Source organism: Etheostoma spectabile, chromosome 7 (genome assembly GCF_008692095.1).
Source record: "Etheostoma spectabile isolate EspeVRDwgs_2016 chromosome 7, UIUC_Espe_1.0, whole genome shotgun sequence".
NCBI lineage: Eukaryota > Metazoa > Chordata > Actinopteri > Perciformes > Percidae > Etheostoma > Etheostoma spectabile.
In genome coordinates, this window is record NC_045739.1 from 159,788 (window position 1) to 174,575 (window position 14,788).

The following is a 14,788-nucleotide window of genomic DNA, read 5'->3' on the forward strand; positions in this document are numbered from 1 at the left end:
TCCAACCATCCATCAACACAAAACTTGTACTTGAAGGCATCACAACCAATAATAAAGACCAGCCAATCAGCTTTTAGTTAGCAAGCGCTGGTTTCGCACATCCTGCTGCTGCGTCACAGTAAAAGTCTTCCTGCCAGGCAAAGTGACCATAGCTCAAGGCTTTTATTGTGAAGAAACTGCAGGTGATTTTCTTTGTGAGAGCCAGTAAAATGGATAAGAACAAGGACAGTGGAAAAGACAGACCCCCCCCCAGCCTGTTTGGCTTGGACCTCTACAACCTCTCATCTCATCGTTGTGATAGAAAGCATGGACCCTGGGGGTCTGTCAAAAGGCCAAAGTTATGATATTATATCCTTATTATATAAGGTCAAAGACGTGACAGGAGGACCTGCTAACATTTGTTCTTTTTATTGTGATTCTTCTCACGCGGCTGCCCATCGCCTGTTTCCTGGGGCAACCGGTGTTTAAAGAGTCTCTGAGTGACAGGCCCCGGAATTAAAATGAAATGTAAGAGCAATAATCACCGAGAGTCACTTCATTTATGAATGAACAGTACATGAATGTGAAAAGCCTTAGCCCGGCATGAGACCTTAAGGGAAAGTTATGAAGAACTCTGAAGAGAGAGTGGGAACACACACAGACACACACACACAGACACACACACACACACACTTGAATGATTCAGCGTATTGACATGGAGGCTGCCAGCTAGCCACTCGGGCTGATTATTAGCCACAGTTGGACGGACAGGGTTAACGGTCAGTCCACCTTAGCTGAGTGACCATTTGGAACCGATTCAATAACGTATGGGATTGATTAATCGGGTCTAGCACAGGCAGGAACCAATCGGATTGTCCGAAAAACTGCAACGCCGGCCGAGCATTGAGCTTCAGGCTGCACGCTGACGCTTTGTTAGTCTGTCCCCCTTTCTGTCCCCCTGTCTGTCTGTCTGTCTGTCTCCCTACAAGGCTGTCTGTCTGTCTGTCTATATATGTATACATACATACTATATATACACACATACATACATACATATACTGTGTGTATATATATAAATAATTTTTATAGATTATATAGTAGAGAATAAAGAGTTTTTTCCAGGGGGACATTTGTCAACCAGAGAACCTTTTTAAAACGAGGCACAAGAAGAATCAACACAACACTTTCCCTCATGACGGAGGATTTATGTAACACTGCTGCATTAGACTGCTTAGTGTATCGCTCGGTGTCGCCTAATAGACACGGGGGCCCTAATGGACCGGGGCCCTACATGACACGGTGCCCTAATAGGCAACTTAGGGGCCCTATCTCTACCCAGCGTGGTGCAACGCCGACACAAGTATCTTTGCTATTTGTAAGACCTCCGAGTCCCAACATAGGCGTGCTGGTCTTACAGGGAGGTGTTGTTCAGATGCTTCTGGGCTGCTGGTCTTACAGGGAGGTGTGTTCAGATGCATTCTGGGCGTGCTGTCTTACAGGCAGGTTGTTAGGTGGCAGGTGCTGGTCGTGCTGCGTCTTACAGGGGAGGGTGTTCAGGTGCATTCTGGGCGTGCTGTCTTACAGGGGATGTGTTCAGGATGCATCGGGCTGCTGGTCTACAGGGAGGGTTGTTCAGGTGCATTCTGGCGTGCTGGTCGTACAGGGAGGTGTGTTCAATGCAGGCTGGGCGTGCTGTTCTTACAGGGAGGTTGTTTCAGGTGCATTCTGGGCGTGCTGGTCTTACAGGGAGGTGTGTTCAGGTGCATTCTGGGCGTGCTGGTCTTACATGGAGGTGTGTTCAGGTGCATTCTGGCGTGCTGGTCTTACAGGAGGGTTGTGCAGGTGCATTCTGGGGCGTGCTGTGCTTACATGGAGGTGTGTTCAGGTGCATTCTGGGCGTCTGGTCTTACAGGGAGGTGTGTTCAGGTGCATTCTGGGCGTGCTGGTCTTACATGGAGGTGTTTTCATGTGCATTCCTTGGGCGTGCTGGTCTTACATGGAGGTGTGGTTAGGTGCATTTCGGCGTCTGGTCTAATAGAGTGTTCGGTGCATTCTGGCATGCGGTCTTAGGGAGGTGTTCAGGGGCATTCTGGTGCGTCTACTGGGTGTGTTCGGTGCATTCTGGCGTTTGCTATCTTGAGGCAGTGGAAAGTGATCACACCATTGACCAAAAAAAACTGGGTCTAAAGTCCATAGCGCAGCATTTCCATTGCTATTTTAACAGTAAAATGAGATTAGGCATAATCAGCACACACACACCCACAACACCACACACACACACACACACACACACACACACACACACACACACACCACACACACCACACCCACACCTCACACACCCACCACAAACCACACACACACACACACACACACACACACACACATCACACCCACACCACATGCAGGATTCAAAATAAAAATATCACAATGTGAATAGCTTTCACTTCACGCATGAGCAGATCAGTTTTCTTCTCCTGAACATCTCCCTTCCTGTTTGCAGCTCCTCCATCATATATAGCATGCAAGGCACAAACGCACCTGGCAGTTAAGGGAATCTGGAACATATGATTTGGTTTATTGCGGGGACGCCCACGACACAACCTATGATTAATGAAGACAATAAGTACAACCATTTTGAACCATGCACCTAGTGCACGGACCCTAGGAAAAGTGGATCTGGACACTGAGATGGTTAAACTAGGGCCCACAGTGTACTCGTAATCAGTTAAAATAAAACATAAATGAATGCTTTCACACTCTATGACACTCAGCAAAATGAATTATTAGGATAATGACTAGGTTCTAAATTTGCTTCCGGAGCAAATTCACCCACGTTCTCTCAAATCTGTTTCTGCTGCAGTTAGAGATTTGCAACAATTCCCATAATGCCTTTCAACAACCCTCCGGATTTTAAATGGAGATGCAGGAAGGGATATCAACAGCAGAGCGAGAGTCTCCGGCAGAGAAAAGGTGAGTCGACCTTGATTCAAGCCTCAACCTGTCTTCACGCTGCAATGCATTATGGGCTCTGTCTTGCTCCCATGGCTGTGGTCATGTGCATCTCTTGTGAGATGGACTTTTCCCTCCACCCATGATTTATGGACACAAAAACTCAATGTTTTACATTACTGAATAATCCACTGCTGGAAATATCTGGACAGGAAGTTTAATTATTGTAATATTTAGATAAAAAGGTGTAATCGTCACTAGCTGCTCGGTTTCCTTATCAGCGTTTCCATGGATTAGGCTTTATTGAATGACTCAAAGATGCAAACCTCAGAACCCCAGATAATGGTCAGCATAATTAGGTATTTTTCCTTAATCCACTGATTTCAATACGATAAAACAAAGGCTCAGGGCATGTTTACTGAAACCTCTCAAGGAAACCCATTTCACTTCAGTGTGGGTTTTTTATTACAATTTAAATCCCACTATGTGGCATAATTCTTCAAGATTAATGTGAAGTCCACAAGGTCAGTTGTTTTCACTATAAACATGCTGCATATTAAAATATGTTTAGCCAGCAGGACAGAAACACATCTTCTCTGGATGAATGGAAGTTAACTAGTGAATAAAGGAGAGTCTAATACTACTTAAATCACATTTACACTGCAGAAACCTGGGAAAAAACAACACGTTCCTATTGTAGATAGAGAGATAGAGAGATAGATAGATAGATAGATAGATAGAGAGATAGATAGATAGATAGATAGATAGATACTTTATTCATCCCAAAAGAAATTTTAGGCATCCAGTGGCAAGACAACCATAACACAACAAACACATATACACACATATACACACATACATAAGAATAAAAATAGAAATCACTCCCAGAAATGCAATGACCATGATAAGGTGAGATACTATGGTCGAGTGTGTGTAATGGTGAACAGTGCAGTATAATTAAATATTAACTATGACTATAAAATATAAACATAATAACCTATAAAAAACAATGTAAAGCTGCAATTAACAATTACTTTTGTCTGTCGATCATTTTTTTAATAGGTCCCGCTGACATGAATATTCAACTGTAGAGTTTTTCCACTTTGATGATCGGTTATATACAAAGAGACTTCAGATCCAGTATTAGGGGACACTAAGGTCTATTATAAAGAACTTCAGAACAGTATTAGGGACCACTCAGGTCTATAAAAGAGATCTTCAGAACAGTATTTAGGGACCACAGGACCTATAAAAGAGACTTCAGATACAGTATTAGGGGACCACTACGGTCTTATATAAAAGAACTTCAGATACCGTATTAGGGACCACTAAGGTCTATTATAAAAGAGACGTCAGATACAGTATTAGGGGAACCATAAGGTCTATATAAAAGAGACTTCAGATACAGTATTAGGGGACCACTAAGGTCTATATAAAAGAGACTTCAGATCAGTATTAGGGGACCACTAAGGTCATATAAAGAGACTTCAGATACAGTATTAGGGGACCACTAAGGTCTATTAATAAAAGAGATCTCGATACGTATTAGGGACCACTAAGGTCTATATAAAGAGACTTCAGATTACAGTATAGGGGACCACTAAGGTCTACATAAAAGAGACTTCAGATACAGTATTAGGGACCACTAAGGTCTACATAAAAGAGATCTTCAGTACAGTAATTAGGGACCACTAAGGTCTTATATAAAGAGACTTCAGATACAGTATTAGGGGACCACTAAGGTCTACAAAAAGAGACTTCAGATACAGTATTAGGGACCACTAGGTCTATTATAAGAGACTTCAGATACAGTATTAGGGGACACTAAGGTCTAATAAAAGAGACTTAGATACAGTATTAGGGGACCACTAAGGTCTATATAAAAGAGACTTCAGATATGGTTACATCACTAACACAAAAGAAAGAGGAAGGTAACGGATATCTTGGGAAAAAGAGCGTGTCCTGGCAGTATTGATCACGTCGATATAGACTAGTTTCAACATGACACACAGCAAGGTCCATAAAGTGTCCAGAGTGCGGATCTCAACCCCATCCAACACCTTTGTGAAAACTGGACTGGCGACTGTGAGCTAGGTCTGGGCAATATGGCAAAATAAATATATGTCCCAATATATTTTCCTATTTTGATTGATATTCATTGCTGATACTGCCAGTTCGAAGAGTGTCCCGACTGAAGCAGGAAGAAACCAAAGGTTAAATTACACTATCGTATACAGTTTCTTAACAGATAAAATATATTAAAAAAAATAGTTTTTGTTGAGGACTCACGTGTAAGATCTGACTTTATTGAACAAATCCTGGAGTCCAGTTGTGAAATGAGGAAACACGACATTTTGCCGTTCACATTGATGAGCAGATCAGATGGAGAGAGAGAAAAACTGCATCGAGGATGTTCAGCTGCAGGTGAAACTCTCCCCAGATGCTAAATAAAAGCTCAGCTCACCACAGCTCACCACATTTAAAAACTGGAGTCGGACTCAAATCCCAGTCACACTGAACAGGTCCAACTCTCCCGGCAGCAACTATCACAACCAACTCATTCTCCAGCTCGCAGCATCTTATTGCCGTTCATTAATGCAGTTCATTACTGAGTCTGCATGCAATTATTAATTCCCACATGCTCTATTTCATTTCAGTTGATGTAACATCCCTTTAAAAAAGGGTTTTCTTGTCTTCTTTCTCTACCATCACAGAGAGGTCGGAGGTCAGCTGCAGTCGTGGGTATTAGAGCCCGACCGATATATCGGCCGATATATATATAAAAAAACAACAACCCAGAAACGAGTTACAAAACATAAACAGATTCTCCTAACGTTAGTTATTTGTAGGTATTTATGAGTTCTCACTAAAATAATATAATAATAATTTGTTTTACTGTCACAACAGAACAGAGGAACATCAAATCATATTAAAGTTCTGATAATATAACCCCGTTTCTTTTCCCTATATCAACACCCTCCATTCGCTTATTCGCTAACCCGTTGTTTCTCGTATCATTAACCCATCCTCGGTTTCTTTCCTAAACCAATTGTTCGTCATTTCCTAAACCCAACCATGTGCTTACTTTCCTATTACCCACGGTCTCTTTTCCTAAACCCAACATGTTTGCTTACATCTGCCTAACCAAACGATACCCTGATGTTCTTCATTCCTAACCCAACTTGTTTTCCTTTTCTAAACCCAACCTGGTCTTCATCCTAAACCCAGCCGCTTCTTCTATTTCCTAAAGCCATCCCGTTACTCTCTTTCATAAAACCCAACCCGTTCTACTTCGTCTCCTAAAGCACCCCCGTTCTCTTTTCCTAAACCCAACTCGGTTCTCTTTCCTAACCCACCCGTTCTCTTTTCATTAAAACCCACCCGTTATTCTTTTCCTAAACACCCCGTTATTCTTTCCTAAATCGCATCCCGTTCTTCTTTTCCTAAACCCAACCCGTTCTTCTTTTCCTCAACCTGACCATCGCTTGTGTTTACGCCCCCTGCATACAGTATAGACATCCACGTGGATAGCTCAAAAAGCGTACAGATAACAAAACACTTGGTTTTAGAAAGTTGGCGTGTATGTTTACGCAAAGTCATTATACCACGTTGGTATTTTATATATATTTTATATATATTTATATATATATATATATATATATATATATATATATATATATAAGATGATCTTATGTTTACGTTAAAGTAACAAGAAACTACAACTGTCAAATAAAAGTTAAGTACTTTCCTCTGAGATGTATCAGAGAAGAAAGACAAAGTAGCAGAAAAACAAAACACCTCAGTACTTGATTTAATGTATTTAGTTGCTTTCCAAAACTAGAAGCTTGTAACATTGTAGAAGTATATTTAGTTTCCAATATAATCTCTATATATGTACAGTATTATACTGTGCATGTATTAATCACAGTTGTTGTAAAGAAGCAGTAAATATTTAAATATGTGTTGCTCCCTTTCATTCAAGCTATAATCCAAAGGACTATGACACTATATGGGGCGGGTAATTATTGGAGTATTTGTATTACTATTTCGCCACCTAACAATCCCAAAAACCATGTAATCCAGGTTAAACGACTCTTTTGTATAAGTAAACTCTTATTTTGTCTTGAGTTCTGACGAGGAATTCAAAAAATTCAAACAGGAAACATATGTAGGGAATGTACACATTTCCAAGTGTTTTCACTGTTTTTTAAAGTTCAATAAATGCAACATATTTCCAAAAGTCAATAAGTAATTAAATGATTAGGATTTCCATATTGACCGAAATAATTGTGATAAAAATTGTGTCCATAACCACGCAGCCCTACATTACGCAAAAAAATTGCATACATCAAGTTGTAGTTCCTGTTTCTTTCACTGTATTGCTCATTAGATATATATATTTCCTTGTGAATTTCATTGAAATGGAGACTGGATGTAGAGTGTTTCTTACTGTATACAGCATGTGTTTTGAACTGACAGATTGATGATGTGTGAACTTGAAGTACAGTATCCAGATGGAAATTATGTTTCCCCAACGTTTGAAATAGTCAACACGTTGTCTCACATCAAGTGGACGTGGTTCCGGAGGAACTTGAATCAAAGCAAAGCGCACATCTGACGGAGGACAGGACATTAGTTTGGATGTGTTGGAGGGTGGAATACTGCTTTAAAGATTTTGCCCTGGCATCCTCTCATTTCCATATATTTCATCTCACTGAGTGTGGAGGAAGAAACGATTCAGTTTCAAGATCACTAACATGATAAGCAGCCATGGAGAGGACAGCTTTGATAGTATAGCGTTCAGCTTGAATGACTTATTACTGAATCTTCTACAAAAATAAACACTTGAAAAAGCAAGAAAAAAAATAATACTGTTGTCCGAAAAGGAGTGGGAAGAAGCAGAAGAATGCTTTTTGAAAAGGTACCTTGACATTTTAATCACAAAAAAGTAAGGAGGTGGAGAAATTCCTATTTGTACTACTACCGTTGTGTGAAAGTCTGTGGAACAAATTCAGCTTTGAAAAAGATTCTCTCTGTTTCCTGGTCGATGTCTGCACATTTCTGTCACCAGTGTGGATGAGAAGGGCAGGTACTATTTCGAGGGATAGTCGCACACACACATGCACATGACCAGGCATGGATGCACGTAGACGTAACGAGCACGCGCGCGCGCGCACACACACACACACACACACACACACACACACACACACACACACACCTCCAGCACTATCCTGTCGGTAATGCACAAACGTGCACCGTGCACACATTAACACACAACAGCACGTATGCACACAAGCGCTCACCCGCCCCCCAACTCTTGTTCCCCACACCACACCACACCAGCGGTCTTACCTCCACACTTGCCCCAGCTGCAGAACGTGAAGCACGGTTTGAAAGACCCACATGCAGACGGTGCAGCACCTCCGGGGGGGCGCTACTCTCCCAGCCGTCGCAGGCGGGCCAGAGGAGGTGTAAACCGGGGTAGCATTCGCGGCGTTCCCCGCCGCCGCGCAGCCACCGCGTTGCTCGCTGTCCTTGGTGCTCAAAGTGTTGTCGCTCGCCGTGGTCGCGCCGCATGCCTCGCCTGCCGCCACCACGCCGCTGCCGCTCGCTGCTCCGTCCCCGCAGCTCAGCTCCGAGTAGTCATACACGAACCACCTGAAACTCAATACCTGGACGACCGCGGAGGGCACCACGACAAAGACGAGCGTCAAGCCGAACCACCAGTAGTCGCCCCTCAGGTAGTAGTCGGCGGCCAGCCACAGGTCGGTCGCGCCGTCAGAGAAAAAGACGAGCAGGGCGCAGAGCACCCAGCAGCAGTCCAGCGGGGTGTAGGGTTTCCCGCCGCCGGTGGCGCTGCAGCGGGGCCGGGTGGCGGGGATCCCCGGCTCCGAGAGGCTCCTGGGCGTGTTGTCATCTTCCACAGACACCGCTGCTCCATCCGACTTAGCGGCCATGTTGGGTTAGGATAGGAGAGAAAGACAGAGAAAGAGGTGGGGATAAGGGAGAGAGAGAGAGAGAGAGAGAGAGAGTAGGGAGGGCTGGCTGAGTGCAGGAGAGAGTGAGAGAGATTACATCATAAGTAACTCATCATCAGCCAATTAATTGCGAGCCATCATTATTAACAGCGCTTTTAACACCATGACCCAAGCGCGATGTTTCCAGGACAGATGGACACTTCTCCCCACTATCAGTTTTTTGTTCCTGTCATTAAAAATCTCTCAGTAACATGACGCTATCTCTGCAGCAGCACTCTGTGACATATGACAAGACTGTTGTTGAAAGGTGGTTACATGCTCCTCGTGCTGAGGATCCGTTTCTGGCTGGTACCTGTGCATGTTTTGCATCCTCTCCACTGCTTTCTGTGCTGCTCTTGCAAGATGAATCTCCCTCCAGACAATAAATGTTCTGTGCATTGACTCAAAAATCCTGACCTTCCTTTAAGCGATGAGAGATTGGGAGACAAAGCACTCAGCAGTCTTTATGAAAGTAGCTCACAGTGACATTATTTGGTTATACTGTATGTATCCAGAGAAGAGCTTTGCTGAGGTTTTGTCCTGCTTCACATTCAGACAGATGTTCAAATAAGCTTTTAACCCTTGTGTTGCCGCCCCTGTTTTAAAAAAATGGACAAAAATCCTACATTTTCATCCCTTTTTTAGACATTAGTTTTCACTACCTCCACCTTACTACCACTAGTTTTACACTACTTTCTGGAATTCATGGTCAACAACCCTTTATATAGAATTATACCAAATATTTAAATTAAAAAAGGAGAAATTATGAATTATTTTGAGTAATAGTAAAGATCAGAGGAATGACAGTGATCAACTGTACTTGCAAAGAGCGTTGTAAGGAATCCATTCCATTTTTTTATGGTATTTTGGTTAAAAAGAAGCCCATATTTCAGATATAGACATTTTTTTAAAGGGGTCAAATTTGACCCAAGGACAACAGGAGGGAACCCCCCTCCCCCAGGTTTTTCTTTCTTTCTTCTCTATGTGTACACTCAGCATACTTGTAAATATCAATGTCTTTGTTTTGTCCTTTGGCCGTGTCTCTCTCGGACTACTGGCTACACTTGGCCCCCGTTCTCCCCAGGGGGAAGCAGGGGACGCTGTGTTTGATGCCTGTCAAACTGTGCACATTTGGGTCAAGTGCAGGTTAACCTGTCACCGTCTACGCCCAACGGGGAAAATGGCAAGACATTGAAAAGTCCCAAGCTATATAGATTTAGGAAGAAAATGATGGAAACTACCACAAATAAAAGTAAATACAGCTAGAAGAAAGACTGGGGAAGAGCAGGAGCTCAGATGAATCCCATGTCAGCTAACGTGTTGTGTGTACTGAGTGTTCAGATTTTTGTAGTGATGAGAAGAAGAAGCACTGGACGTTTAACACTTATTATACAAAAAGGGAATACATGAGTGCAAGCGGACTATTGCATAAGACCAGAACAACTGTGAAACAGTAGCTTCTCTCAGTGCTTACTACTTAGTGTGGGAGTTAGGAAAGTTGCATTAAAATGCAATATATTAGTTAAGTCCTCTTACCTGTAAACTGTGTGCTCCGGAATCCACCATTGGACAAAGCATAGAGACGTTATGAGCTAAGGGGCAGAACAGAAATATGTATTAAGTTAAGTTTTAGACTACCTCTCACCATTGGTAACTTGTTTCACATCTTGTTGGGTTCTGACCAATCAGGGGCCATCAGGGACATTATTCACAATTACCTCACATGCATAAGTGAAATGCTCCCACACACACTATTAAAAAGGCATTCATATACACTACTGTAAAATCACACGCTTGTATTCTATACTGAGAGTATTTGAGAGTATTCACTTGTATTTATGGGAGGTTTCAGTATACTTTGTGATCATGTATCAGTATATGAAAGCAGTTCAGTAGTATGTGTGAGAGTATTATGTAGGTAATTGTGAATAATGTCCCAGAGGGCCCCTCATGGTTGTCACCTTATGTGCACAATCGTTAGCTGGATCACTTCCTTGTTGTTAGATCTTTTCATGGAATTTGTTAGGAAATGTCACTTCTCCCTCAAGAGTTCATCATCATCAGCTGTTGAAGGAGAGACGTTTATTTCTCGGTTTTGTCTCCTCTTCCTCAGCTGGTCCCAGACCAGCCGCTCTATCCTCACAGGCTGCCTTTGATTTTGGCATCAGAGACTTTAACGTGCATTTGTCTGATTGTAACGAGGCATTGATGCATAAAGCTGACAACACGCAGAGCAACTGGTCCGTTCAGCAGTGAGCGTGCTAATTGAAAAGATCCTATAAACTCGGAGCAGAGTAGGCAATAAAACTCTTTGGTGAATTGCAGCTCCGCGCTTCACTGCCCGCAATAAACCAATCAGACGCCGTGTTTCCACACCGAGGCGGAACGGGGCTTATCTGAGCCGGGGTCAATCCAAAATGTCTGTGGAACAAGATATAAAGCCCGGTTTGTTAATCTGGAGTTATCGCTGCTCTTACAAACCACTCCAGCAGCAGACACATCCGCATGGCCCCGTTGGGCCCGGGTGTGGAGATAACCAGGATTTGGCAAATAGGTGAGGCTGCATGAAGAGCCCCGATGGGCCCTGGAACGTAGACAAGAGGCTGCATTGCAGAAACTTTTAAACTCTGAAAATCCTGCCTCATTTTATCATGAACATTTAATCTTCTTTCTTTCAAATCATCTCAGAGTTTTAACCCATGAGTTCAGATACTATTTGACATTGTGTCAACCTGATATTTCAAAAAATAGAACTATTTTTGAAGCGTCAATTTCCTTGGATGTTGGATAGCAGCTACTTGTGACATCTGTACACCCACATATTTCAAACATTTCAACAACGGAGACTAAAAAGCCCCCCCCCAGATGGTTTTTAGCTCAGTGCTGGTTAATTCAAAGCTGGAAGTTGTTTCATTTTTTGTTTCACAGCGTATATCAAAAATACACAGATTTCTCTGAAGATGTGTTTTGATAAATGATGCCCCTTATGAGTTTGAGACTAAGGGGAGCTAATTATATGTCGCAGATCATCACTGCTCTGACTCCGACATGATTTAGGAAAAACGGAGCCGAGCCGCTGTCATATTTTTACCGTAATTGTAGAATTAAAAGCATGCAACACGAACATGTTGACATAGAAATATAAGTTTGTAGTTGTTTAGAAAGTTTTTAATAACTCCTGCCAGGCCCCACTGGAGCTGCTCAGGCTGAACAAGTTAAAGTATCAGACTGGTAGAAATATTAAAACAATACATGGTGGGGGGGGGGGGGGGGGGGGGGGGGGGGGGGGGGGTAAGAGCGTTCTCCTATGCAGGCTGAGTCCTGCAGCGGCCCGGGTTCACCCCCCCCATCTCTCTCCCCCTTTCATGTCTATCCATTGTCACTACATTAAAGGGAAAAGCCCAACAAACAATCTTCAATAAAAACAATACATGGTTCAATAACACAATGGAATGTCCCATCAATACCAAAATATGTGCAATACATCCAGATACTGCTGTTACCAGGGCAACACTTCTTACAGCTTCTATAAGAAGGCCCTGAGGTCCAACCCATATGACCAGATTAGTCTGTTAGAGGACCCCAGGGTTAAACAGGTCCCAACAGTTGTAATTAAGGTAACTACCAATTAATTAGGAACACACGCCACGTGAGCACAGGACCCTCCTAAAAAAGACAGAGCCTCAAAATGAGCTGAAACTCCAAGGCCATCCTCAGTTATAATAAAATGAGCTGAAACTCCAAGGCCATCCTCAGTTATAATGTATTCAAGTTGTTCAAACTCCTTGGAAAATGTGCAATTAATTATACCACATAAACAATAGGACGATGTGAGGCTTTTGGGGCCCTTGGGGTTCTAGGGCTCCTGAGCAGTTTGAGGTGGGTAATCCAGTCATACTGCATACCCCATACTATGATCACACAAAAGATACCTTTAATCAATCACTTTTCCACAATAAGGGAAAAAAACACAATTATTAAAATGAATTACTTTTTTCGAGCACCCACTGTTATAATGGAAGCTCACGTTGGGAAAATCACTGAAAACAATTGCTTGAGTTGCACTGTAAAGAAGCTGCAAGATGCAGATTGTGCAAAGCATGATAAAAAAAAACACTTACAGTAACAGATGTGCACAAATGTTCAAAAGAAATTACCTTCCGGCTCCGTGCAGATGGTTCATGGACAGACGGCTGCGGAGGTCCGAGCAGAAATATCAACTCTCAACCACATTCAACCCTACTTCACATAGCAGCTGAACATTGGTGATGCCTCTCACTGTTTGTTTGAGCAGAAAACATGTCTAATCTGACCCAAACGCACAATAATTAGGTCTAAACCATGACTGCAGTATTTATAAAGCAGTGAGAACTTTGATTCAGCTCCACCCGCCTCTGTCTGACTTTACATTTCGCAGCTTTTTTACTTTCTTCTGAAGTAATATAATCTTCTGGAGTGTAACATTTGAACACCGTTGCCATTTTAACAGATATTAAACTATTATTGTTGCATCCAACAAAGACATTTGAGGCCAAGCTACAGCACTGCTGTGCCAAAGTCTCAACGGAGCTGTTAATGCTGAATAGTGACTTTTTTTTCACAAAAGCGACCATCAACAAATCTTTCTGTTGAAAAGACGCCAGTATTGTAAAAAAAGTGGCAAACATTGAAAAAAGCGTCAAAAGGTTGAAAATAAAGAACAAAAACATAAGAAAAGTTAAAAATAATTATAAAAAGCATCATCAAAAGGGTTGATTTTGATGGGAAGACAACACAAGGGTTAAGTCATGCAATTTTCCTAGGCCTATTTCTTGTATAAAAAGGCATAGTACAAACATTATTTATTAAAAGATATATGTACAGTATATCATATCATCAAATCATAAATACCTTTCCGACTCATTTCAATGAGGCTTAGTAATCAGCTATTAATGCTTACATCTTGCAAAAACAGATTTCTTCCATGCATTTACAGAAGTCAAAAAAGTGACCAACATTTTAAAAAAAAGTGTTGAAAAAGGGACAAAAACGCAAGAAAAAGTTAAAAACATTGATTAAAAAGCGTCAACTAAAGTGTTGACTTTGGTGTTGTCACGAGGGTTAAAGTACATTATGAAGAGACAAAACAATTCTTATATGTAAAGTTGACTTTGGACCCATTTGAATGGATTGACAGCCCTAGATTAAAAGCTTCACCGTGTCCCCCTGGGAGTCGCAGTCCTCTTCCTTCTGCTTTGCCTTAACCCCCACTCGCTGCGATCGCTCCCGAGCTGCACATTCCCTGACAAATGAGGGTCATTATGAGTTTGGGAGCGCAGGGAGCTAATTAGAGGTCTCAGATCAGTGCTGCCGCTGCTGGGATACGCTTTGGTGATCACACAGACTCTGGGCTTCAGAGCGACTCGGAGAACATCTGCACCAGTCCACCACGTCTCCAGAGGGATGGGTTTCATATCTTGCATTGTTTGGAGAGTGACAGAAAAGATGGGCGAGTCTCATACTAAAGGCCACGTGTTGGATTCAAACCAGCAACTTTGTGCCTCCATGGTGTGGTTGGAGTCTGTCAAGTTTCCAGGATGCTGCAGAAAAATGTCCAAAATAGGCTTATTAAAAATAATACATGAAAGGTGTTTCTGGCTTATGAATTCCAATCAAAAATTGTCTCAAAATAATGTGTTTTTCAAAGGATAAAATGCACAAGGCTTGAGTACATAAAGAGACTAGTTAACCATGTGGCATGTAGGCTACTATAGATCCAAACTCTTAATAAAATGACACCAAATTATGACAAATAATAATGCTTTGGTTAGGGTTATACCATGAATTTATTTAACCCT

General features: G+C 42.2%; 1 protein-coding gene across 2 annotated transcripts in view; it reads right to left on the reverse strand.

Annotated features, from left to right (window-relative positions):
- Window positions 1-8,927, reverse strand: part of xkr7b (XK, Kell blood group complex subunit-related family, member 7b) — a 91,300-nt gene extending 82,373 nt beyond the window's left edge. For both annotated transcript variants that reach the window (XR_004332757.1, XM_032521191.1), the window contains exon 1: window positions 8,287-8,927. Coding sequence is in view for 1 of the 2 variants with exons in the window: in XM_032521191.1 (XP_032377082.1) it covers window positions 8,287-8,891 (605 nt within the window). In the remaining variant the exon portion in view is untranslated. The remainder of the gene's footprint in view (window positions 1-8,286) is intronic.
- Between the last annotated feature and the right edge of the window lie 5,861 nt (window positions 8,928-14,788).